General features: G+C 39.7%; 1 protein-coding gene across 1 annotated transcript in view; it reads right to left on the bottom strand.

The window, feature by feature from the left end:
- Window positions 1-401: 401 nt before the first annotated feature.
- The window catches only part of DCDC2 (doublecortin domain containing 2), a 133,572-nt gene continuing 106,425 nt past the window's right edge, over window positions 402-27,548 (bottom strand). Inside the window, exons 8-10 of the mRNA XM_081144301.1 lie at window positions 17,197-17,297; window positions 3,922-4,218; window positions 402-1,095 (exon numbers count right to left, since the gene is read on the bottom strand). Coding sequence (XP_081000427.1) covers window positions 991-1,095; window positions 3,922-4,218; window positions 17,197-17,297 — 503 coding nt within the window. The 3' untranslated portion in view covers window positions 402-990. The remainder of the gene's footprint in view (window positions 1,096-3,921; window positions 4,219-17,196; window positions 17,298-27,548) is intronic.

The raw sequence follows: 27,548 nt of genomic DNA, 5'->3' as shown, positions 1-27,548 counted from the left end.
GACCAAATATGACAAGGCAGTCCTAATAGAAATAAAGCAAAAAGCAAGTGGAACTGAGCAGTGACAAACTCTTGATAAGCCTACATTTCCCTTTTGTAAAAACAAAACAAAACAAAACAACGGTAGAAAATTCAATCTTTGGAGCAGCCAATATTGAGTTTCCTAACATGAGGAAGAGAGGTATATTATTGGTAAAGATAGACTGGGACAGTGAAAATCTATAGGATACCAGAATTTGCAAACCATCCAGCCAGGCTCAGTAATATAATTGGATTTCCTTTAAAATTCTTTCCTGGGTGTGTCACAGAAGCCAGAAGGATTAAAGCCTGGAGCACTTAAAGGGAGGAACATGACAATATTAATCACTAATACACTGAATGAATACTTCCTCCTTCCAAAATGAGCATCTTGCCTTCTTTTTAATTCTTTTAAAGGTGGGCTTTGGCTAAGGAGGAAGAAAGAATGGACCACCAACAAGTTATGAAAACATTTCAGTCTATGACCATCTCTAAATTATCTCTGAAACTAAACTATAATTTGTTTATTCAGGAGTTTACTGCTGTAAGAAAATAGTGCATGCTTTCCTATTATCACTTAAAATTCTATGCCTTCTTAGATAAGTGCTTTAGCATAAGTTGCCATCTATTAATCTTGCTTCTAAATTTATAAGAAAGTATACAACAGGGGTAATTCCATTCTTTTTCATTCTTTACAAAAATAAGTGCCCAACTGTCTTCCAGTTCTCATTCTCCTCTATCCCTCTGATTTTTCTAAATGACTTCTAGAAACATCCCATACGAAGAAGTCCTCTCCTTCAGTAGCTACTCAAAGTTATCTGGTCTTTCCATTAGGTCTCTAATTTTAAAAATTCAGTAGCTAGTTTTCAACCGTACTGTTACATTATGTTTAGCAACAACTGTATACGTATTATTCAAGTATTACAACCCTTCATTTTTCTTACAATCACTATACTCTCTCTTTAAAAATCATTTATGCTACGACAGCAGGGTCCTTGCTTTGTTCGTTGTCTTCGTTTTCCTGTGGACTAGTGATTTTCACTTCTGGCCTTGGCGGTCTTTGAGGGTCTAAGTCAGCCTGGAGGAAAACAGATCGAAACAAGATATTCAGCTCTTTAGTTACAAAGGTACTAAAACTTACAAGGAAAAAAATTACTCAATATTCCATTTAACCATATAAGTAAATATTCAACTAAGAACAGTTCCTTGGGTTCCTTTGTTTTTCGGTCTGTCATCACCCAGGGGACACAGCAGTCTCAACGCTCCTTGTACAGAAGCCCTTTCTGGGACCATGGGCCACCCCGTGCTGTGAGGGCGCAGGCTTATCTCTAGCGCTGCAGGCTTTATTTTTCTTGATGTTTTGTTTTATTTCCCTTTGTGCTTTTCAACAGCATATTTATACTTTTCGTTTTAGCATTTTCAGAGGAAAGGGGAGAGAAACATGTAGCAATTCTACCCTCATGTCACATTGAGTCCCATGCTAGCTGTTCTTCTGTTCGTTTTCTACTAGAATTCACGATTTCTTTGTGAAGATTGTACCGAGTGGCATAAAGTATCAAGTAGATTAGAGCAGGGCAGGAAATGAACACACAGAGGCAGCCTTTCTCCAGCAGCAGCCTCTGCCCCTGCCCCTTGGACTTCCCCTATGCTATTAAGGATACCGACTCATTTACAATCTGTCTTCCCCACTAAGCTGAAAACCAAGGGGGCGAGGTTAGCATGAGGTGGTTCTCAGACTCTGCTGCATGGACTCCTGGCGGTTCCAGAGCCCCCACAATGGCAACCAGTGTGGGGAGAACATGACTAGCTCCATGATTTATGCTCTAAGAAAGAAAAAAAAAATATTACTGGAACTATCTTTTATTTCACAATGTTATTTCATGAAGTGTCTCACACAGCCTCCTGAACACAGTACAAGCTCAAGAAATGTCACTTGGTTATTGCGTATCTGTCACGTACTTCCTGCTGTTTCCTATAATCATACCACACTTTGCCTAAGAACTGCTACGTGGAACAAAATATTACACGGTGAACTGAATTTTTAGTCATTTTATAAGTAAAAAATCCTTTTGAAAAAGTTAATTATTAATGTATAATTTATAATTCATATAAATCTGGTTTTTCATATAACTGGTATGCTTAAAGTGTACCTATACTAATATGAATAGAACAAAATATATTATTATTATAAGAGAGATGAGTCAAATAAGGTTGAATCTCTTGTGGGTAACTGCTCTTAGGCATTTGTATAGTTCTTAAAATCCCTAACCAGTCACGTATCAGGCACTTGTTCATTTGGTTCCCAATACATACCCTCGGTACATACTATTAACACTTGTACTTTAAATCATATAAACTTGACCTTGACTGATACCCAATTCCTATGAAAGGCCTACTTTTAAAAGTTAACTTTATGGAATGGAAGGTCAGGTAATCAATTTACTTCTATAAAAACCTATTTTGGTTATAACATTAAATGAAGCTAGACAACTGGAAAAATGCATACTCGAATTTTACTATCTAGGTCCTGTACAGAATTTATACTTTGATTTTGTGCTGCAAATATTCATCAAAGGCCACTGTAATAACAAAGAGCTTCATGGCTCTGAGCACAGTCTACATTACTGTGCTTCCTATATGAGTCCCCAGACAAGAGATTTTGCTTCCCTTGAGAGACACTTTTTCTTTTGCCTTCCTTGAGAAATTAATTTTGTTTCCTTACAGAGATAAAGGGAATCATGTAATTGACTGAATTTTTTTTTTTTTAATTTAGCTACAAACAACTTCAGAATAGAAATTTTAGCTAAATTGTGATAACCATGTAGAATTGCATATGGGAAATTTCTTACAGAATAGGACCGTGATTACCTCATGCTGAGGAAAGATGAGAGACACATTGAGTATTTTCATTTAGATGTTAAGAATGTTTTTGCATGAGCCATACAGTGGATTACAGATAACTGTGTACTGCTTCCTGAAATCAGGCCACAAAAACATTTTGCATTTTTACCATTACTAAACTTGATTTCCCTAAGAAAGATAAAACAGATGAATCACTAATAAATAATCAAGACGACCACATTCATCATACTGGGATGTCAGGGATGAAGAGACCAAAGCCCACATCAGAGCTCACAGTCTTGAGGGAGGTGGCCCTGAGCTGACGGACAGACGGGAAGGAAGGGCACAAGCAGATGGTGCGAATGCTGTGGAGTACCCAGGCCTCTTATACTATGAGCCTCAACTTCAGCCTGTTCATCAGCATCTAACTGGATCTATCCTATCAGGCTTTACCTATCTATGGAAGAATGACAGGACTTGAGAATATCCTGCTCCAGGGCCACAGCAGGAAAACAGGCTGGGAAGGAGGCTTTAACACATATTCCTTCACTCTCGCTGTATCATGAATAGAACTAGACCATTAAAAGTGCCTGGAATATTCAATTAATCCATCTAAACAAACTAAAGCTTAATACTTCTAAGAGTAAAGAAGTCGCCCATAACAGAGGCGATGTTCTTTAAATCATGTCTATGTCTTACTGTTCTTGATATTTTTTGGTTTGTACCGTTCCTAGTCTTAACTCATTTTTACTTCTTACTTATATGTCTCTTTTTTTGTTGTATGTGTTCCTAGGGGCCTCTATAAATATTTATACAATAAGGTAGGAAATGGATGGATGGATGAATGGATGACAAGGACCAACTGTCAGATAGGTGGTTGACAGTCCTTAACTTATTGAAATAATATACTCCAGTAAATAGTGCTGGATCTTTCCCTACTCAACAGGTGGTTCCAATGCAAGTCCTAAGTGCTTGAATAATTGCTTGAGTACACACACACACACACACACACACACACACACACTCAAGCATGCACACAAGTGAGCAAAAGCAATAGAAATACCTCCTCTTGCTCGCTGCCAGCTCCTTCAGACTCTATTTCTTCATCCACCGCCTCCTGAAGCTCATCACTGACCTGGGCCAGTTCCTCCCCGTTTTCCCCATCGGGGCCTCCGTGAACACGAGCGGGGCCTCCCTGCTCCTCCGGGTGCCCCGGTGTCCCCTTGGCTCTCTCGGAGGTGGCCGTAGCTGCCCCACCTCCTTCAAGGTCACCATTCACTCCTGAAAACTCGTCTTTCTTTTCTGCGTCCTTGCTTTCCTTCTCTCCGTCTTCTTCTTCATCTACTATTTCTGCTGGCCTCTGATGGATCACAAGGAATAACGGAAAACAGTAAGAAGTAGAACATATTTTCTGCGCATCACAATAATTAATAGTTATTACGTTGCAATCAAGGAAAACTTCCTTACATTTGCACAGTGCTTTACCATATAGAATGCGTAGGCCTTTACTGCCTGCCTACTGAAGGCCACCCTTTACAAGTATCTTCTCATTTCATCCTCACGATAATCCTCTGAGGTTGGTATTATTCCTATTTCACAGGTCAGAAAACTAAGGCACAGAGAGATCAGATATCTATCCCAGGATTCCACTGTTTACAAATGCAAGAGCCAGAATTAGATCTAAACATGTGACTCCAGAACCAATGTTCTTAATCCCCACGGCGGAGAGGAAACTGCACTGCAGGGTCCTTGGTCCATGTCTAGTGCGGAGTCTGGCCCTGCACGAGGAGGGCCAGAGGAGGTAAGAGGAATTTTCTGTGGAGAGACTATCATTCTCACCACCAGAGCCTGGTGTGCATTTACATCTCTGACTACAAGGAGTGCCGATGGTGAAGGCCCTTGTGAAGGCACAGGATGTGAACCCACCAGGTTTTCTAACACCAGATGGAGACTGCTTTCTACACAATGCCCACGAGAGTTGACAGCACGCCTCCAGATACCAACATTGATTGTCATGCAGATATGAGACCAAGAAACTACTAGTCCCTTCTTATAAAAATAATAAATGCTCAACTATTTTATAAAGTCTAATCAGGCATGTTCACTGTTATTGGGATACATGTAAGTCTGCTTTAAAAGAGAGCAGGAGGCTGAATTCTAGAATCAAGAGTTTGGAGAAAGAAAGACTCAGGGTCAAGTCCCAGCCAGGCACTTACTGGCTTTACCTAAGTGCTATGAGTTTCAGATTCCCACCTATAAAATGGAAATACAATAAAACTTCCATGGGGATCAAATGAAATAATATACAGTGCCTGGCACATCACAAATCCTAAACATTTAAATTAAATTAAAATCCCTTCCAATTTGTTATATTATATTATTTCCTGGAGCTATCATATTTCTTGATTGCCCCAATAAAATAATAGATTTTTTTTTAAAGGGTAGGTAGAAAAAACATAGAATGCTAGGACCTCAGACCTGCCTCTTTCTAGCTGACTGACATTAGACAAATTGCTTAATCCTCTGGCATTGGTAAAATGAGGGTCTGCGACACAATTAACCCCGACCTCCCTTCCAGCTCCGGAAGTCTGTTCTCTCACTGCCCAGATACTTGCAAGGTACGGTTAATGGTCTTAGTTTACATAATGAGTTAACAAAAGCTTTCAGTTTCAGAAGTAAAGAAGGAAGAAAATGACAAAGAGTTGGCTAAAAGTTCAGGATAAAATTCCACATGACATTATTTTGAAAAGAATTGAACTATGAATGCTTATATTCTGTCAAAAATAAAGTATCAAATTGGATTACATGATATCAAAGTTGCACTTTTTAAAATGAAGGGGAAAATCGTTTTTAAGATAGTCCAGAAAACATAGTGTTTGTCATCATGCAGGTTAACTAATAGTACAGTGAGGCAGAGTCTTTCAAATTTTCGTTCGGATGCTTAACGTGGAACAGTGTTGGTACGGAGCGGGCCCAGCCATGCCCAAGCGCTGCCCAGGGGAGGCCCTGCGGAAGGCCCAATGCAGAAGCTGGGGTGGGAGGAAGGTGGCGCTGAAAGCAAGAGGCTCGTGCTTGCTGAGGATTCCTGGGTTTTATGTATAAGATTTAAGTGGATAAAGATGAGAAAAACCTCCAAGTTCCAGAATAGAAAACATATGTTCCCATCTCCACACGGTGTCCCACCCTCTCTATAGGAGCAAATGTGGCAAAGCCTTGAGGCAGACACGCTTGAAGTGATGAGCAGAGGAGAGAGTCTGGCGAAGACAAGGGTGGGCACTGTCATTAACAGAACTCAGGAAATGTCCGGGTCAAACATGATGATTATACATCACTGAGGAGCAAGGCTTCTGGGCGGCAGAAAAGGAGCCAGTGCCAGGAAGTTGCAGGGGCTTCCCCAAGGAGACACTAAGTCAGAGAGGGGACTCCAGAAGGGGGAGAGCTGGAATGGGAGAAAAATCAGGGAAACACGGCGGGTGGCTCTCCACTCCCATGTCAGAAGAGGCCAGGAAAAGGCCCAGGGACAGCACGTCCCCTTCCTGGTGGCTCTGAGGGATTTAGGGGGACACTCACCATGGGACCCTAACAGACATTTGGAGGGCTCTTGTCGACCTTAACTTGAGCAAATGGGCCTAGAGCACTGGTTTGAGCTCAGCAGTGCTCCAGGTGCTGGGCATTTGGACAAACGCAACGGTCTGTGACAGCAAGGAGCTCGGAGCCCTGCAGAAACAAACAATCGTGCTATGGCAGGGGGCGAGGAGAGAAGCAGCGAGAGCAGGTGGCAGGAAAGGGACACCCAAGGCGGGGTGTGGCAGCCTGCTGCCAGGTCTCACATAGCTGGCCACCGAGACTTCCGAAACCTGGTGTGAGTGGTGTTTGTGGGCGAAGAGAGTGGACAAGAAGCACACCCGTCACCTGCCTGTGCAAAGGTCATGCTCGGGGCTTAGGCATCATCACGCCCTGTAACCCTCACAGCAGCCCTACGAGGCACCACACCCCGGTGAGCAGGCAGGGCTAAGATCTGACCCCAGGGCAATCTTGCCCCGAAGTTCTGGTATTTAATCTCCCTTAAACCACACAGATGATGCTACTGCCCCTAGTCGCCACTGCAAGCACACTCGAGTGTCCCTTCAATGGTCAAAATATGACATCTGCAGTAGGCAACATTACTTCTACTGCTTAAAGAATTACTGACCTGAGAACAAAACATCTCCAGATTTCTGCTAAAGACTTGTGGTAGGACCCAGGGAGGAAAAACGGTTCAGTTTGTTAGGCAAAGTACCTGAAACAGTACATTTAAAAAACCCAGCAATACTACTGCACTAATGGCCGGTAAGAGATTTCTTTTTAAATTATCTCTGGGAATTGGATAATTGTACATCACTCTCCGAAAATTATTATAATCCTTCTTGTGCCTAAACTTTCTTATTCAGAGCAGCTGTTGGTTTTGATTTAAAGAAAATTTATATACTATTTTCTTAATAAAATATTCAATATTAATAGAAAAAAACCTGAGAATTTGCTGTAATCATTTAGGAATTTGGACATGTTCCTTGACTCTCTGGGAAAATGTTAATTACAAGGAGTGACTACTTTCTGTCTAAATGGGGAAAAGTTGTAAAACGATTTTGTTTTGGTTTTTAGTTTTGTGTTTCCCATCTTACCCCTTTCTTTACTTCCAATTCTCAATTCCCAAACACAAACTTTTTTTCTCCTTTTAATGCGAAGAGGTAAAATGTAATGTAAACACCCTAATCTCTTTTTAAGGGGAAGGAGACACCAAGCCCCCAATTCAGGCTCTGTTCTCTTCACTATTATTACCACCACCAGTACTAACAAGCAGGATTATGCTTTCATCCCATTATTTCTATTAGACTTTCCCAGCACAGCTATTTCAGTAGTCATCAAATGAATCCACATCTGGTTAGCTCAGCTTTAAGAAATGCAAGATTATGGTGCTGAAATACCAATTTGATCAATTTAAATAAGACAGTGACATTAGTTAAAAGGCTTATAATCCTTTAAAATATCCTGAGTGTAGAACAAAATTTATTATTACTATGACACTACAATTCAGGGCAAAAAAATGCTGCTATGACAGATCTGTAATGAATAAATGAAAAGCAATGTGCTTTTTGGTGTAATCTCCTTTGAAGTAGGCATTAAATTATTAAAGATGTTTGCAGTGTATACATCAATCAAACCATCCCCAGAAGGAACACTGGTTTTTACATCCATGCACACACATAGATAAAATCCATACCATCGTGAAGGCCGGGAAAGAAGAAAAAGATCCCTCCTTCTACAAGAGGGAGGGTGTCCATGGTGGGAGGGAGCTGTTCTTTAGGATAAAGAGAAATACCGGAGGCAAAGTGAAAGCTGGGAGAAAATAGGATTGATTGTTGACAGACAGATGTTTGGCCATAAACACAGGGCTACCAGATGTATTCTAAGTCCATCACCATGCCACTGTTTATTAAGTCGTGTTATAAAACAGAAACACACCATTGCGAAGGCAATAACACATCAGGAAGATATTTTTACCTATGCTTAGAGTCTTCTACCCTGGCCCATCAAATTTTGGTCAGTTTGTGACTAAAATTTAAAGGGAACCAATTTCCAGGTGGAAAGTGTTTCTCCCAGGAGTACATCCATCCTCAAGTTTCAGGAGTAGCTCATGCCCGTGAGTAACTGTGGAAACCTGCATTCTGTAGAAAGCACAATTCTTGGGTTGCACCGGAGTCAAGAAAGAGTATTCATTATTCTCTACCCTACCTACTTCCTAAACTGAAGTGCACAATAGCAAAACAGTGATCGCAGAAGTCATCCAGGTGATCCCAGCCTCCCAGACACTCTACCATCAAGGACGTCAGAGCACGACCAGATTAACAGACATATTACACATATATGTACAATTACAGAAATTATATGTACCCCTAAACATAGAGGTTCTTATAAGACCTCAATGGGGTCTTTTTCCTTTCTGAGACTTTTATTTTTTAAAAACCACATTACTCATCATAAGCAACTGCTGTTAATATTTATTAGAGAAGTGACAGCAGGTTTTCTCTTTAACATGCTGCCGACATTAGCATTTCAGGTACCTTTGCTTGAGTTTGCCTACACGTGTATCTTACTATTTATTTTGTGATGAACATTCTGAAAAAATGGTTGATTTGCATGGCAAGACAGGAAAGGTCTGGTAGCTATTATCGCTCACTACATCCTTGCAGGGATGGCTCAGGGGAAACCGTTAAGTATTCAGGTTTTCTAGAGAATATACATGTAGTTGCTGAGATTAACGCACGGTTCCTGAGTGATAAGAGAAAAAAAGATGGAATATGGAAATCACATGGAAATAAACCACAAAGTATCAAAAGCATCAATTATTTGAAGGTATTTTCATAGACAGATGGAGCTGCTCAAATGATTTACACTTTAAACTCTGACAGTAACAGCAGCCCCAGAAATTAAAAATGGAAAAGGCATACAAACACAGACTACAGTTAATGCCCCACCCACGTCTAAGTAAATGTTGTTGTCTCTTGTACTTACATCAGAATTCCCTGAGGAATATATTTTAATATTTAAGACCATTGCTACCTGAGACAACAGAACCAGTTAGAACTTTCTAGTCAAGATATCCTACTGAACCCCCTCCCTCCCCGCCCTCCATTCCCACCTAGCAGGTCTTTCTCCCTGAAATATACTAGGCCTAGAAACTGGTGATCAGAAAAAAAAAAAGAGAAAAAAGACTACTTTAGATGTCCACTTCTCCATGTAACATTTGCCACATCTGAAATTTGGTAAGAGTGAGGCTTTGTTACAGGGTTTGGGTAGAAAGCATTGATGTGGATTTTGCGGCAGAGCTCAAGCATGGATGTCAAAAGCGCAGATGTTACTGCACTTGTTTTATATTTCTCTTCCTATGGAAACTAAAATCGTCCCCTACCTAATTTCAATGAGGTGTTTAGAAATAATCAGTTTCAATTTTTCATGAGAGCAGAGTACCGCTTCCTCTGTTCAGCGCTCAGAGGCTTACTTTCACAGAAGCGGAAAGGGTTTATATATGGTTCAAAGTGCAAAGACCTACAGAGAGCATGGTTGTGGCCCTGTAAGGCACAAGCAACCTGAAACTCTGGCCAGCTACCTGCTGAAAGCTGGCTCACCCGGGCCCATTCACACTCCCCGAGTTCCTGCTACGCCCATATGAGAAGATGTGATCCACTGAAAACTTAGATTAGATAACAAGGAAATATTTAGTCATGGAAAAAAATTCCCCATTAAGTTTTCTCACTTTAGGAGGAAACAATGATTTTCTTTCACTTGCATTAGAAATCCCTGAAGGCTATATTTTCATGCTTAACACCATTCTATCAATGAAACACAAATCTATAATCACGATGTCACAAAAAGCCCTGATGATGTACATGGAAATTAAGAAGCCAGACCATCCTCACCTTCACTCTTCCAGCCATGGGTGATGCCTATGGCACTAAACATGAATATCATGCATTAAAAGGCTATGAGCTGAAAATAAAGAATGGTGAAACACTGTGCTGTTTGTGGGATAATAAGAATTCTCTCATCTCCCCACTTCCCTTCCTTGAGGTGCTCAGAAAGAGCACCAGACTGGAAGCCAGAAGCCCTGGGGCCTATGAAGACTCCGCCACCGACAGCTGTGTCTTTGTGGGAAAACAGCTTTCCCCACCAGGCAGCTTTGTTTCTTAATGGCAAAATAAGGGGTTTGAACCAACTTCCCTTCTTGTTCTTAATATTTTATAATTCTTATTTTAATAAATATATTTCATGGAAGCAGACTTAGGGCTCTGATCAGAGGAAGCAGCCTCCTTTATCTTTCTCTGTATTTTATTACATATGAAAAAGTAATACAAATAAGCTCTCCATTTAGCTTGCTTTTTATGAGAGAAGCTGTGACTGCTGATTCTCCGTAAGCAGCAGGCACAGTAAGTAATGAGACCAGGGCATGGAGAACAAAACTATATCAATAGGCATATTTGGATTTCAAACCTCCTGTTTCTGGTTATAGCCTCTAGGTTGCAGATTTTTAAAAATAGCATTATGTTCTCCATGTGTAGACCAGGAATCGCAAACTCAAATGCCCCTTAGGGGCTGGGGAAGTAACATAAATGTGAATTCAGGATAGGTGTTTGATAATAGGGAGTGCTGCGGCCTGTGGTGAACTGAAGAGCACATGGCCTGCTAACGAGATTCAGGTATTGTAAGCCCAGTGCCAGCCAAAGGAGACTCTCTCACAGGAGATCTGGTCATAGGCTGCCAATCTGCCATCCCTCGTGTAGGTTCTACAAAAATAAATTAGTGTGAAAGTGATTTCTGGTTAAACACAGAAAATTGAACACGTGTTTTTTTTTTCTTACTCCCTTCTCATACCCTTCTATATTATGATACTGAAATCAGAGGTCTAGCAATGAAATGGCAAGAGCCAATCACCCTACAGTGAAACTCTCCCAACCTGATGAGCCCAGCCTATGCACACACAGTTCCTTACTCTAAAGTCTAACCAGATATGCATCTCAAATTTATATAGTGTTGTATGTCAAATATATTTCAATTAAAAAAACCCAACTAGCCTGACAGGCAAGGAAAGCCTCTGACATATAGACAGAGATCAAAACAAAGAAAGAAAAAAAACTCAGAAGAAACAAAAATAGTATATAAAAAAAGAAAGTTTAAAATAACAGATCAATCCTTAGAAAGGTAAGGTATGATATCATATCCATAAAACAGGAATAGGATGCTATAAAAAGGAACATTCAGAGAATATGAAAGAGCTCTTAGAAATTAAAAATATGATGACCGGAAAAAAAATCAACAGATGGAAGAAATATACTGAAGCTTTTTGTTTTATAAAAAAAGTTGAGAAAATAGGAAAAAATGCACAGAGATGGAAAGTAGGAGAAGCAAGTGTAGGATGAGTCTAAGAGGGCCTATATCCGAATACTTGTTGTCCCAGAAAGAGAGTAGAAAAATGAAGAGAAAAAAGTTACCATAGAAATAATTCAATATTTTTTCAAGACAGAAAAACAAATGTTTCCAGAATAAAAAAGCCCATTAAACGTCCAGTCCAATAAGCAAAAAAACCTGCACCAAGGCACAGAATTGGAAATTTTCAGAACACCAGGAACAAAGACAAGAGCCTAAAAGCTTTCAAGTAGTGAAAAGGGGTATTTTACAAAGGCTTAGGATACAGAGTGGCACCAGACTTACCCACTGCCATTTTGGATGAGAAGGATAATTGAGCAATGCTTTCAAAATTCTGAGAGAAATGCCATCCAACCTAGAATTTTATACCTAGTCATACTTACAGTCAAGTTTGAATAGAGAAAAAAAGACATTTTCAGATGTGCAAATTTTTTTGTTGTTAATGTGTCTTCCATAAAGCTTTCTCAGTGGGCTCCTAGAGGTGAGATCCACAAAAAAATGAAGTAACCAAGAACTAGTAAGATGTAGAATCCAAAAAAATAGAGGCTCCATCCACTGGACAAGCAAAGAAATTCGCAGAATAATGGTGAAGAAAAATACCAGGATAACCCTGAAAAGCAGATCTACAGAACAACTAACCAACTTGGGGCAGATGATTAAAGGTCTTAAAAGATGAAACTGAAGTTTCATTATCACAATACATGTTTGAGTATACTAAGAGGAGATCAACAGTTCTGTAGCGTTTGGAGATGGCTTGATAATAACTACACACACAAAAAACCTCAGCAGATTTATAAAAAGGCAATTACTAAAATAAGCAAGAGCAATAAAGGGTAACACAAGAAAGGAAAGGTACCCAGAGTACACTATGTGGCTCAGCTAATAATAATAATTACACAGCAAAAATAATGTACGAATTAAATACTGACTTAGCCAAAGATTATTATAAAGTTATAACAGAAAGAAAGGAGAAAGGCATTTATGTGAGTTTTGTGTGCATGTGGCCTTATTTGGGGAGGAAGGGCAAGAAGGAGTTGGTAAGAGATCTAAAGAAGCATCTTCCATAGTCATGGAGATAAAGCTAGTACAATAACATCTGAAATTAAAAAATAAAATCAGGAAATGTATTTTATCAAATTCGAGATATTACCCACTAAAAGGATCTCCATTATTCTGTGTACTTCTTAAAATGAAAATAATAAAAGCCAATTAAACTATGATATGTCGTCGCTTGCAAGACCCAAAGATCTCAGAGGTATTAAAATGGAGGGGAGAGAGGGTTGAATGGTTTAGAAATATAGGCGTGTATTCCACGAGAAACAACCGGCTAGTTCAAATAGGTTATCTCTTTGGAGATGGCATCCAGGTTGGGAGCGGGAGGCTGCCATTTTTGCTATAATCTATGTTGAACTGGTTGCCTTTTAAAAATATCATATGTGTAATTTTGACTAAGTTTTAAATAAATAAGAAAATAATATATACCACAACCTACAATTTAAAAAAGCAAAACACTTTCACTGCTCAGGTGGCTCATGACTCTGGCTCAAATGTTACTTAATAACTATTTAGCATAAAAATATCTTGCAATTCTCATTATTTTACTACTCAGAATCAACTACAAACTGATAGAGAGCACTATAAAACCACTCTAAAGTTACTGTCCCCATCTTGTGCTCTCTTCTGTCAAATGGAACAAAATCTAAAATGTAATTGCTTATTTCCCTATTTTATAAGTACTTATTTGCCTGTGTTTCTGAAATGGTTTCTCCTTCCTACTCACTTATTAGGGCCAACTTACTTAAATATAATGGAACAGGCTCATTTCTTGCCTCCTTAGCTTGGAAAAGCATTATCTTATAAATAGAGCATATTGTCATATGAGTCATCAGTGCCAGGGAACAACCACAGGCATTAGTTACTCAGGCACCTGTTCCACTGCTTATGGACAACCAGAGTGATGTGGAATGTGTGTGACACTCTAATAAGAGTGCCAAATTCTTATTAGACCTAAACTCTCCCCTAAGAAAACATATTTGTCCTGGCCTTCCCAAACATGTAAAAGAATGTGGCATTCTTCAGTTTCCCATGACTTTGGGAGTATCATTAACTTGTCTCTAAAATATTAAGAGAGTCTGGACCTTGGAAGAGAGTTCAGACTCTTTCCTGGCTGGAATTTATCCACAAGGCCCCATTACACACACACACACACACACACACACACACACACACACACACACTAGTTGATGCCAGTAGAGGCTATCAAGGACTGAAAGGTCTGAAATGTTACCCTACTTGCCAGCTAACACGTTAGCCTGCCACAGTTTCATGGATGCTGGCAGGCAGAAGACATGAGACTCATGGGTCAGAGTCAGATGACCGCCCATAGCAATGTCCATAGCTGGAGCATCACCATGTGTACTCATTCCCCAAGGCCCCATTCCCCAGAGCAATGAGAAGGGGGCTGGGTGATATGAACAGTAGCCTACATTTCAGGGGAAGAATCCCAGCCTTAGAGAACCCAAATCTTTGATTTCCAAATATTTTTATTGTGGTAAAACTTACATTACATAAAATTTGCCATTTTAACTAGTTTTGAGCATACAATTCAATGGCACCAATCTTCTATAATGGATAGTAAATCTGCCTGACTTTTGCACCATTTAGACACATTATTTCTATTATACTAGACAACAAACAAACTTCATCTCTGCCACAGCAGGATTTGTCAATCTCAGCTCTACTGACACTTTGGACTGGATAATTGTGTGTGCACGTTTGTGCTGTCATGTACCAAGATATTTTAGCAGCATCCTGGCTGCTACTCATTAGATTCCCTCAGCTATAACAATCAAAAAGGTCTGCAAAAATTGCCAAAATCGCCTCCAGTTGAAAATGACTGCTCCCAAAAAAGTCATTATCCCTGTTTTTCAAGCCTGTTCACTAGACAAACATCCTTAAAAAGGTAATCCAGAACAAAGGTGATCAGGGCCTCTGTTCACAAGGCGTGGAGAAACACAAGAGCTCTACAGAGCATTGTCTCCCAACAGAGGTCTTGATATTTACTTCTAAAACCTGATCTGCTTTTCAGGCATAGATAAATTACTTGGCCAATTTGCACATGATATTTAAAGACACACACACACACACACACACACACACACACGCATGCACAGGCTTCTCCATGGACCTTTGGCTAAAGTTGCAACATGAACCATTTAGATGATGGGAAATCAACTCAAAAATGTTAACTAGGAATGGCCCAAAAGGGTGTGTAAGTGACATTAATAGCTGAGCCAAGTTGTGTAGAATGACTGCATTTCCTTTCTAATGCAAGAACTTTTTCAATCCCTGGGTTAATAATTATTTTTTGGTTTGTTTGTTTGTTTGTTTGTTTGTTTGCATTTACTACTTTTTGTCCAGATCTGTCCTGTGCTTTGAAGTTAGATAAGCCTGTATTCAAATTCTAACGTGCTTATTTGACAGTACAGTCTAGGACAAGTAATTCCACCTATGTGAGCTCACTTTCTTCCTCTGTATAAAGTGGGACTAATAAGGCCTATCTCACACGGTTGTTTGTCATCACAATTATATGTGATAAAAGTGCTTACTACAGTGTCTGGCACTCAGTAGGTACTTAATGAACACTACCTACTGTTCAATGAAGATCATTATTACAGCATATCTCAGAGTTGTTCTTACTATAATAATTACTGTAATGGATCTTTACACTACTTTCTCAACACTCTCACTTGGTTTTTGACAACATTTATAACATAGCCACTTAGGACACAAAGCTAAAGATCACCAAATCAGAGAGGGAATGACTCAGCACTGACCTGATAAGCAGTTCATGCCAACTACATGAGCTAGGCAATCCCAACTCTATTACTCATAGGGTCAAAGAAGAAAACAATTATGGCCTTTTGTTACCTAGTTTTATTTCCTTTAAACTAACATCAATTAGTTGATATTGCTCAGCTTTTATCAATCTGTCTAATCAGTCTCTCCTGCATACTCATATTTCAATAAGTTAGTACTCTCCGGTCAAATAAATCGAGCTCTGTGGACACTTATACAAGGCTGCTCAGGTCCTATCAGTGATCCATGCCCCCTGTCAGCCACCCTTCCTTGTGATCATCAAACTTATATGTTAAGAAATAGCTATCACGGATCTCATAACTCATTAAGTGATTAACAAAGAGATTTCTCTTTTGGAAATAATGCTATGATTTTTCTTCTTGATATTTGGCATTTTGACTTTGGAATATAAATTAGTCTTGGTTTCAGCAGCTAATAGGTATTGTGTATTCATGATGGGCCTGGGATTACTCTTCTTTGTCTTATAATATTTAATTACAGCTTCACAGAAGACTTAAAATTCCATTTAACCCCAGGAAAAAAAATGCCTATAACTGTAGTTTATGAAAAATTATTAGTTGTCGTTAATCTTGGTTAATACATTGGATTTTTGAAAATCTGTGGTTTTTAACACATTAGGCTTTTCACCGGGAAGGTGATGCTTACAGGAAAGGCCTGTGCAACAATCAGGCAGCAACTGCACTGCCACACAGTTAAGACCAACATAATTGAGAAGATCACCCATGGAATTTGCTGGATTGTGAAATTTGCTTTTTGAAAAGAAAATATCACGTAATAGTCAGAGGACAAGTGGCAGCTCCTAGTGACTTCTCATTCCCTTGGGCCTGAGATTATGATTTCTCCTCACCTAACCTGCCATCCTCCACTCAGAATTTTAAGAAACCTGGTTGAATTGTATAAAAATTCTTACTGATTTATTTCTGGCATCATTTAGCTAGAATTAACATTAATTAATCCTTTCTATAAGGACATGTGTGTAAACACAGGCACACACAGTACAGTGTTCCATTGGCCTAAGAAATAAAATCAATATACACAAAGCAAATATTTGAGTTGCATTTCTATAAGCAATTAATTTATGGCAAAAATTCCAATCACAACAATTTCAAGGACCCTGAAGGAGAAAATATCATGGTATTTTAAAAACAAAACCCTGCTTTTCTAAATGGAGGACTGTTTTTGTAGATAAAACCCTAATCCAATACTCTTTTTTTTCTGTATCAAGCTTTCTCCCTCTTTATAACTCATACCTAACTCTGATACACCCAATTTTTCAATGTTGTTTATTAAAGATATACCATTTTCCATAATAAAAAAAAAGACTCCGTCCAAATGGCTATTCTTTGTGGGAATAGTAGGAAGAACTGAAGGTGTGGTGTTTTGTTTTTAAGGTTTTCAGCCACACTGCACCTAACAGGGTTTAACTAACATAATGCAAAACTTGAGATAAAAATAGTAGTAATTGGTTTATACATATTTTTAATGGCATGGTGATTACCTGATCAACTGGAATCTCAATTTGAGTGTCTTCATCTTCTTGGACTTCTGGTGCCCCCCGCGTTTCAGATCTCTCTGCTCCAGCTTTGAAAATGCCTTCATCTATTATTTGAGACAAATACACAGTGAAATCAAAATCCAATTGTGCCATCATGTGGCTGAATGAAGAAATTACAATCAAATACCTGATGGTGATTGTTTTTAAGAGGTATTTTGGTTCCCTTTGTATTGATAGGATTTTTGTAGAGCCCTCCCCGCAATTATTCTATGTTTTCACTGGGAATAGGTTGAATGGCCAAAACGAGGCTGGCCCAGCAGAGTAGAGATCTGTCCCAGGCTCCTCCTCATATGTTGGCTCTGATTTAACAACACAAACTAAAGGTATTTGGATGGAGAGAACTTCACACTTATTATCTCTGTTCCCCCCTCCTGTCCATGAAACAGTGATAATGCTTAGTGCTTTAAAATACTATTTTTATAAGTTTTTCTTTCCCAAGAGAATGCTATGCACTGAATATACTGGAATAATTTTCTCTGTTCAGAGTAATAGAAAAAATATTTTTACTGCAACAGAATCATAGAGCCGACTCCACATTGCACACAAATCTTTTAGTTTGAAGATTTCCACAGGATTTTTTACAATCTATGTTTTAAAATCTCTAACTATAAATGTAACCTGAATCTCTAAAACTTTACGTTAAGCTCCTTTGACTTGCTTTCCTATGGAAGCAACAGGAGCGATTTTCCGTATTTGAAGTGGTTTTAATGTCTTACCCCTCAGTCTTCTCTTCTCCAGGCCGAGGAATCAAAAAATCACAGAACCAAGGGTCATTATGTCTGCCTACTTGCCTCAACACAGGTGTAATGCTTCAGGTCACTCGCAGATGCTTTCTCTGTACCATTTTTAAGGATCTCCAGGGATGGAGATTTCACCTCTTTCTTGATGATCTATTGCACTATTTGTTACCCCCATGGTCTAAACATTTGTTTTTACCTTTTGTCTTAAAACCTCCTTTATTTCTCCAAAAAATGCTTAATTTCCCAGAGCACAGTTATTGAACACATTTCACATAATACTTCATGTTGTTAAAGAATAGAATCATTCTTAATTAAATGTAAAATATATTTTTACATTTATTGAGGGCCAATGATACGTAAGGCACAATGGGACACCCTACGATGTAAGTGGGTTGCAGAGTGTTCCCTGAAGTCACCTAGGGACCAATGAGTAAACAGAGATGTAAATACAACAGGGGCTGTCAATAGGCCAGGGCTATAGCCGAGCACTGTGGAGGCTTAGAAGACACCCCCGTGGGAGGGGTGGGAGAGGGATGGATGCAAAACCAAACTCAGCTCCTCTTTGTTTCTCCTAAAGAAACCACTTTCCTTTTTAATTATTATTATTTTTTTGTAACTTGACTGGATGATGGCTTCTCTACTCTCCTTTTTAAAAACTGGGGATAGCAGAGCTACCCTCACAGCTGATTCTACATGTTAAATTAATTCACATGGATTAATTCATTTTTAAGATAATCTACAGCAACCATTTAATCCCGGATTAGATTTTCCTATCCTCCAACAAAATATTTTATCTTTCTTTCCACCAGGTCTTGTACGTTTAAGCAAAGCAAAGCAATTTTTCATTCACTAGAAGAGCCTCGGTTAAATCATCTTACACATACACGTAAACTGCAAATGTGCGCACACAGCAGGATACACGACAAAACCATCACCAAATGGTGACTTCAGCACTGGCAGCTATTCTGCAACTAACCCCCGAGGACGAGGCCCACACAGCATGTCCAAGGATTATGTCCTGGCTCCGCTGCTTCTTACAACTGAGGACGTGGATCCAAAATGAAACTGCAGCCAAGAGCTCCGTGACACCAGAAGAAAGAAAAGAGTAAACAAAACGGAGCGGGGTGATGGTCCCACATATGCGGCCTGGAGTGAAGGCCGAGCTCGCCGCACACCCAGCAAGGCGCAGGGAGGGACGCTCCACGGGCCAGTCACGCTGCGCTCAATTACCGTGTCCCGAAGGAGGACCCTGCAAGGGAGGGATCCACGCCCATGAAACGGGCATCCAAAGGATAGGGTAAGCTGATACATGTCTCTCCATCAGATTCTGGAACTTGGAACTTAAGAAAATAATAATAGGAACTGTAAAAAATAGATTCTGCTCTATTCACAGGGGGAGTTCATAAGACTGAGCTGTGCAGTGACTGCATGAACTACTTTCAGGAAAGGGTTATGCAACTTACCAGCTGTTACCTCCAAAATGGGTGAAAGAGGGAAATTAGGTATGTCTGACATTCACTTCTACCTTCTGAATTACCTGGGAAGGGAACAATCACACTCGCCCGCAATCGTCCCTTGCGTTAACCTTTGGGGCGGGCGTTGGAGCCAGTGGGTTGTACTAGCCATGGCCTGTGCACATGACTTTCCTGGACGCATTTTCACATCCAAGTGAGGCGCTTGCTTCCAAAGAGACTACAGAGAGAAACCGTCAGATACCACAGAAATGTATTCCTAAATACTCGCATTCAAAGACAGGTTTAACTGTGTCCAAGCAGGGCTGTGAATGGCGCGCAGATGTGTTTCAGAATAAACATTTCACCAGGAAAAAAACAGTATGCTTGGTAATCACAAATAAAAGAACCGAAAGGGCGCTGGAATGGAAAATGGCAACCGTGAGGATACAAACGGCAGAGAGCAGAGCCCAGCGCTGGGCACAGGGGCCCAGAGAACACGGAGGCGAAAGGGCCTGGCTGGGGCGCGGGGAGGGTCCCGCTCCTGGGGAGCGGAGCCCTGGCAGAAACGGGGTCGGAGAGAGGTTCACAGGGTATTGAACACTGAGGAAAAGGGGGGCACAGCTAGAAAGGTACCTTGTGATAGAAGAAAGCTTATTAGGATTTAAATGTTTAACTATAAATGCTATATAAATTTAAAAATAGACTAACAGGAGTATCTAGGGAAAATATTTTAAATAGCATTTTCTGATTATAAACACGTTTATGTAATACGTATGCATTTTAGAAAACTTGGAAGATGAAGAAAATAAACATCCTTCTAATCTCGTGACCCAGAGATACCCACTAATAGTTTAACAACTGGCATTCTCTCCCTCTCTTCCTCCCTCCCTCTCTCTCTCTCCCTCTCTCTCTCACACACACACTCATAAAAGTGGGATCATATCATATATATAATTTTTAAAGTTTTTTTCAACTTTAAAATCATACCGTGAACATTTCCCATGTTAATAAATATTATTTTAACACATAATAAATTGCTGCATGTAGTGGTACCAGGCTGTAATTAGTGGACAGTACTGAATAATAAAAAATAGGAGTTTTTACATTAAAAGGGTAGATTTCATTCATTCGATTGACTGGCAAATACAGTGGGTCCTTGAATAACACCGTTCATTCAATGTCGTCGTGTTATAATGCTGATGAGGGAAAAACACTGGTTACCTGCTGGGGCCACTGTCTGGGTGGAGTGTGCACATTTGCCCCATGTCTGCCTGGGTTTTCTCCAGGGACTCCGCTTTCCTCCCACGTCCCAAAGATGCGCGTGCTGGGTTCACTGGTGTGTCTGAATGGCCCTAGTCTGAGTGAGGGTGGGTGTCGGTGGTCCTGAGATGGAAGGGTGGGTCCCCCCTTGCATCCTGACCTGCCGGGGAGGCACTACACCCTAAACCCTGAAGTGGAATTAGTGGGGTGGAAAATAGTGATCTGACTTGTTTTCATTCATCTTTCTTAAAAGTATGTAGAGCTCACATTTATTTCAATGTTTAACATTTGAAGTGTTTTTGGTCTTTATTTAGAAGTTTGGTGATGTTTTTGTGACCAGAAATATGCCATAGGATCCTAACTCTTGTTTCTATCAGTGAAGACTATGGTCTAATTGGTTTCATTATGTTGTTTTGCTTCAAGTTGCAGGTACCAGTTCTGCCCCCCTCGCCCCAAGCTCTTCAGAGACCATAACTGTTGTCTTTTCAAGTTCTGGCCCTTGATGCACGATGTCAGCCACAAAACAGGTTGTAAAAAGATGTGTTAAAAAAACAACACCTAATATACAAAACATTTTGTAAACACCAAATTTTTGGCATTGTCTAAAATTGTTATTTGTAATAGAACTTGTATGTGTACATACCTCATCTAGGGCCAAGATGAGTGAGCCAACATAAACGCTCAAAATTATGTGAACATTCAATATGAAAGTTCAAAGGCAGGTCGTAACACCACAAAGTTAAAATTACTTAACACCAAAGAATTGCCAACAAGGTCAAACTACAATGGAAAAGAATTTGAAAGATACAGTAAGAGTATGTTCCCCTTCTGTCAGTGCCACAGTAAAAAGCAACTAAAGACACACTCCATGAAAGAGGCAAAGGTAAAACATTAAAAATTTAAAACCCCTGCTCACAAGGATAGATTCCACAAGAAATTTGCAAAAATATTAAGTTTTTCATCAAGGGCAATATTATTCAAGCACTTCAAAACCTTACCACTTTCCCTTTATTATTACTGCTAATAAACTCCCACAGTAAATTGGTGAATTTAGATCATAATGAAAATTGTTATGTGCAATGATTGTATAGTTATTGCTATAGATACTTCAGACATTCTAATCACAACTCACTAAGGGAAGGAACCTCCAATGAAACATGGAATTAGTTTTAGCATCACTGTTTCCATCCCTCACCCACACAATTTCCCCCATACTTTGTAATCCAACTTCTGGAGCGGCACCCCATAAGGACTCCTCTTGTCAAAATTATCAGTGGCACAATGATCATCTTTATGTTCACATCTTTCACTACTTCTCAATCTCTCAGCAGCTTTTAATACAGGCCATCCCTCCCCCATCCTCTGTGTGCACACTTCTGTCCATCTGCCCATTTCACTTGCCTGGTTTCAGCAGTATCATCAGCTGCTGCTTCTCAGTCTCCTTGGCCAACCCACCCTCCGCTGTTCAACTTCTAAGTGTTGTATCACCCCAGAGCTGCATCGTGGACCTACTCCGATATTTATACACTCTTCTTAGATAATCTCATCAAGATCATGGTTTGAACACCATCAATATGCCAATGATACTCTAATCAGTATCAGCCTCTTCATAGATCCCAAAACTTACATATATAATTGCCTAACTTGATGTCTCACCTTGGATGTCTAACAGGCATTTCAACCTCAACATGGTCAAAACCGAACTTTGGTTCTACACCCTAAGCTTCATCCTCTATATCCCCCATCCTAAGAAATGGCACCGCCACTCGATCCTGAAATCTGGGAATTATCCTTATTTCCATCTTGCTCTCACTCCCTATATACATCCCATGGCTGTCTTGTAAAGTCAATCTCCTTTGAAATATATCCCAAATCTGTCAATATCCTTCCAATCTCCTCTATCAACTTGGTCTAATCACCACTATCTGTTGGATGAGCAATTGCAAAGCTTACAAGTTAGTGTCTCACTACTACTCTTGCTATCCTGTAATTCATCTTCTAGTCTATACAACAGCCAAGTGATCTTAATAGATTCTAAAAATTATTTAGAAACTCTCTAGTGTCATTCCTCATACACAGGATCCCAGTTCCTTCTGGTGGCTTACAGAGATGAGATCTGGCACTTAACTCCCTCTTGGACCACATTTCACTACACTTTCCCTCCAGCCATTAAACTCCAGTTACATTCTGTTTCTTCAACAGAAAATTCATTTTTGACTTCTTAAACCCTCTATCTGGAATGTTCTTTCCCCCCCTTTTTGTTTCCACATGATCGGCTGCTCCTTGCGATTCAGATCTCAGGAAACCCTCCTGGTTCCAATTCCAGTAGCCACCCAGTCACTCACATTGCTGTTTTAATTCTCTGCCTAGCATTTCTTATTAACTGATATTTTTCTTGTTTATTTGGTGTTTTAGTTTGTCAGTCTCCACCAAAGTGTAGGCTCCATGACAGCAGGCCGCATGCCCACGTTGTTCACTGTCCTAGCCCCAGTATGCAACGGAGCTCAATACATATGTCTCCAAAAGTATCTGTTGAAAGAATGAAGAACAGACACTATAAAAATATTTCCATTGAGGTAGAACGTAAGGAGCACAGAATTTAAGAGCCACTAGTCCAGTCCATTAATTCGTTGTGTTGTTATGGGGGTTTTGCCCCAGTCTGGCCATACTTAGTTGTATAACATTTAGATGAGGAGGGGGGATTAAGAGGATTGAAGAGAAAGAAGACTGGAGTACAACCTACATAGGGATCAACAAATTACGCTATATGTGGGAGGTAAAGCAGTGCCTCCGCTCAAAGATATCTCCAACCTAATCCTCAGAAAACGTGAATATGCTGCATTGCATGGCAGAAGTGAATTCAGGGTGCAGATGAAACTAAGGTTGTTAATGAACCTATCTTGAGATGGGGAGATTATCCTGTATTATTCGTGTGGACCCAATGTAATCACAAAGGTCCTTATAAGTTAAAGGGAGAGGCAGGAGAATCAGTGTCAGAGTGATGCACGGGGAGAAAGACCTGACTGGCCATCGCGGGCTTTGAAGACTGGGAGAGGCCGTAAACCAGAGAATGGTAGACAACCTCTACACGCTGGAAAAAGACAAGGAAACATGTTCCCCTAGACCCTCTAGAAGGAACACAGCCCAGTCAGGACCTTAATTATATAGCTCAGCAGGGACAACACTGGAATTCTGAGCTTCAGATCTATAAGATAATAAATTTGTGTGTTGGTTTAAGCCACCAAATTTGTGGTAATTTGTTACAGCAGCGGTAAGAAACATCGTGTGTCCAAAAGTTATGGTCTACAAAGAATATCAGGGGCAGTGGCCAATGCAAACCTTCTTTCAGTCTCCTGCAGTCACCTGCTGGGCGAGGGCAGGTAGCTGGACACCCTCTGCCCCCTCCCTCCTGGGAGTCTGCTACCTTTCGTTTCTCTTCTCTCTTGTTACTTTTCTTTCTCACTCCCTGAAAAGGTGCAAAAACCATCCCCACCCCCAGGCACCCACACATCTGCCTGAAGAAAGGGGATTAGATTTTTTAAAAGTCTTCCCCTACTCTAAAACCTTTGTAATAAAAGCTATTCACTAACAATCTAAAGAGCAAGGATAAATTTGATACACAATACTGCTCTCATTCAATTACTACACTGAGGATCAAATTCAATGCTTGGATGCACCCAAATTCAGCTCAAACCTTTTCTCTTTGAATCATGAATAGACGCTTTAGTGTATATTACACAGTGAAGCAATAACACACACTCTAGTAAAAATAAAAACGCTCCTCAATTATTTCTCACTTATCCCTTATGGATTTTATTGCCTAAAAATTGAAAGCAGGGTTGCTGAGGTAGGGCAGTCATATCATTACTGTGCATTTCCTAATAAATATAAATCTGTTTCCCCTACAGAAATGGGAAACAAATGCTTGCACTTTTTTAGCTTTTCTTCAACTAGAACTGTTGAAATGAATGCAGTTCCTAGTTTCAATGCATCGGTGTTGTAGCTTAGTAACATTAATATACTTCAATGTTCTCAAGTAAGAAAAGTTACCAAATAATTAATGAATGATTGATTCATGTAATTGATGATAATCAGTTATTTAAGCCCAATAATCTTGTTTAAAGAACATTTTTTCAGATTTAAAAGTATTTTTAAGATTATAAACCATATTTAATATGTTCAGTGTTTTAAACAGGTTGAAATTTACCAGGATAAACAAGATGAAAAATAACAAACTAATTCCAGTTCTGAATACTTTATGGAAATATTAGATACCTATTAAGTGGAAGCTCTATATGTAAACAAGAAAGTTAATGTGACTATGAGCATTGTACTATGGTTAACTATTGAGACTGCCTCATAAAAATGTTAAATTAAAAAACAAAATGTTAATTTTAACAAGCACCTCATCAAACCCAGCAGATTACTGAGAAAAACGTGGGAAACAAGGAATTAATGCTGTCAGTACATAAGATAATACTCTAAGAAGAAAAAGTATTTAGATCTATGTACAAGGGAAGTCATGCCCTCTTTATCAGTGTCGCATATGTTATCAGAGGCAGAAGTAAAATGAAAATTGGTAGGAATGTTGCACAAAATCATTTTCATTCGCTAATGTTAATGTAAACTATGTTCATATGTGAAATGCACTGAATTTCTAATATAGAGCTCTTCATAGATACAGATGGCTGTCATCCCATCTTACTGAAATTTTACAAAAGCACTTCTGGGAAGCTGAGCCAATGTCAAGCAGTCTTTCTGAAGTTTAGCAAGAGGTGAGGTGGAGGGGAAGCGTGGACTCTTATGTGATGACACTTCCCCAGGGTGGATATCAGCCAACCCTTCTCTGATCCTTACTACAATTTGTACAATATCCTCCCCACACTCCTCCTCTGAACCAAAGTATGTTATCATTACGAAGAATGGAAACTAATCAAGTAACAGCTAATGTTCTGAGTGCGTCTTATACAGCAACACAGCCCAAATGTTCTTTAATCACTAATTTTCTCCATATGTTTTATTATGCCCCATAAACGCAAATGGGAACTCTTTACAGAAACAAAAATATCACAAGTGATTTTTTTTTTTTTTTGGCAATTTAGAATATTACGTGAAAAAAGCTTTATCGATACACTTACAAAAGCTGAGTTTCCTTCACTGCAGTTTGAAATATTTGGCTCCTTCTATACCCTGACTCCCACTCTGAAGTATTAAATGTCATCTGTTATGTAACTGCTGTGTAAATTTGACTATTAACTCTATGTATAGATTTGATCTTAACCACCATGGTTATTTTACCTTGACTTTAAATGGGTGTAACAAAAGTTTCTAAGTGTAGACAGAAAGCATAAGTAGGATTATTATCATTGATTTCCCCAGATCACAGGTAACTTTGCTTTTATCCCTACATTTCCATTTTAATCTTTTAGACACAGATGTTTTAGATTTTCATCAAAATCAGAAATACTCAGAGTACCAAGAATAAAGCACATATTTATTTATGATATGTGGAATTAATGACTTTAAACTAGTTTATAACGTATATACATATATTGGTATAATTTCCAGTTTATATTAAATAGGTGGGACCAAGAATAATAAAGCACCTCTGAGCATGTTTACTTAAACTAAAAAGTACATAGTTTTACTTTTTCATTTCTAATTTTGTAACCTTATAAAAATTATACTGCAAATTACTTTCAGTTCATCAGAATAACTGAATTGTTCCTCTCTGTACCCCAGTGACTTGGAATTATTTTATATGTGGCCTAAGATTCATGATTCCTGTTCTTAATTCTGGCCTATCCCACTATCTCCAAGTGCCCTGTGTTGCGTATCTCAGTCTATGAAAGAGCTAGCCACGCTTCAAATACTTCTCTACTCTAGAAATGTATCACGGTAACAAATGGAGTACTTGAACAGAACAGAAATTCACAGTACTCTTAAATTCCTCAATTTTTTGTTCATTCATTCATTTATTTATATGTCAGTATTTACTGAGCCTCCTCAAAGTCAGGCACACACTAAACACCAGCTATAGAAAGATGAACAAGGTGCTGGCCTCAAGATGCTAATTGGGGAATATAAATGGAAGAGTCAACAGCACAGAATGGTAAATGTAACAAGTGCTACACAGGTTGTCAAGAGTGCATAGCAAAGGGTATTGGAAGAGAGGGGTTGGCAGCCAAAGAGGGCTTCTGAGAGACAGAGGCTGCAAATGAGAAGACAAACAGAATTAGTCACTGAAGAGCAGAGGAAGGATGTTCTAGACAGAAAGATCAGTGTATGCAAAGACCTGGAGGTACCAAAATGCATGGTATGTTTCAGGAATTGCAGACAGGTAAGCATGGCTGCAGCAAGTCTGCAGGGCTGGGGACTGGCACACGAGGAGGGGACTGATGCAGAATCCCTTGTCTGATGGGACCAGGAATTTGAGCTTGATCTTGAAGATAATGAAGAGCAAGCAAAGGGCTTTAGGTTGGAGGCAGGGCACGCGGGGCTGGGGAGTGTCCTGGAAATAGAGACGAGGATTCATGGCAGGGTGTGTGTGGAGGAGGAGACATGGAAGGCAAAGCTTAAGGCTCTCTAGGCCCATCGTGCTGAGGTGGAGATAACCAGGTCAGAGAGACTAGCTAGGATTGTAGAAAGGAAGCCTGGAATGTGGGTCCGACTGAAGTGACAAAAGGCTGGTAGCCTGGAGAACTCAAAGCAATGGAGTGGGAAAGAAAGCATGGAAAGATGGGCCATGAGGTTCTGAAGCCCAAAGATCTGTGGCAGTGGGACAGGCACTGCTCTGATTTGGCACTACACTAGACGTGGCATGTCCTGAACGAAAGCAAGG

This window comes from Miniopterus schreibersii (assembly GCF_964146895.1).
Source record: "Miniopterus schreibersii genome assembly, chromosome: 8".
Taxonomy (NCBI): domain Eukaryota; kingdom Metazoa; phylum Chordata; class Mammalia; order Chiroptera; family Miniopteridae; genus Miniopterus; species Miniopterus schreibersii.
The sequence above is the reverse complement of the archived record's forward strand: the minus strand, read 5'-3'. Positions and strand labels throughout refer to the sequence as shown.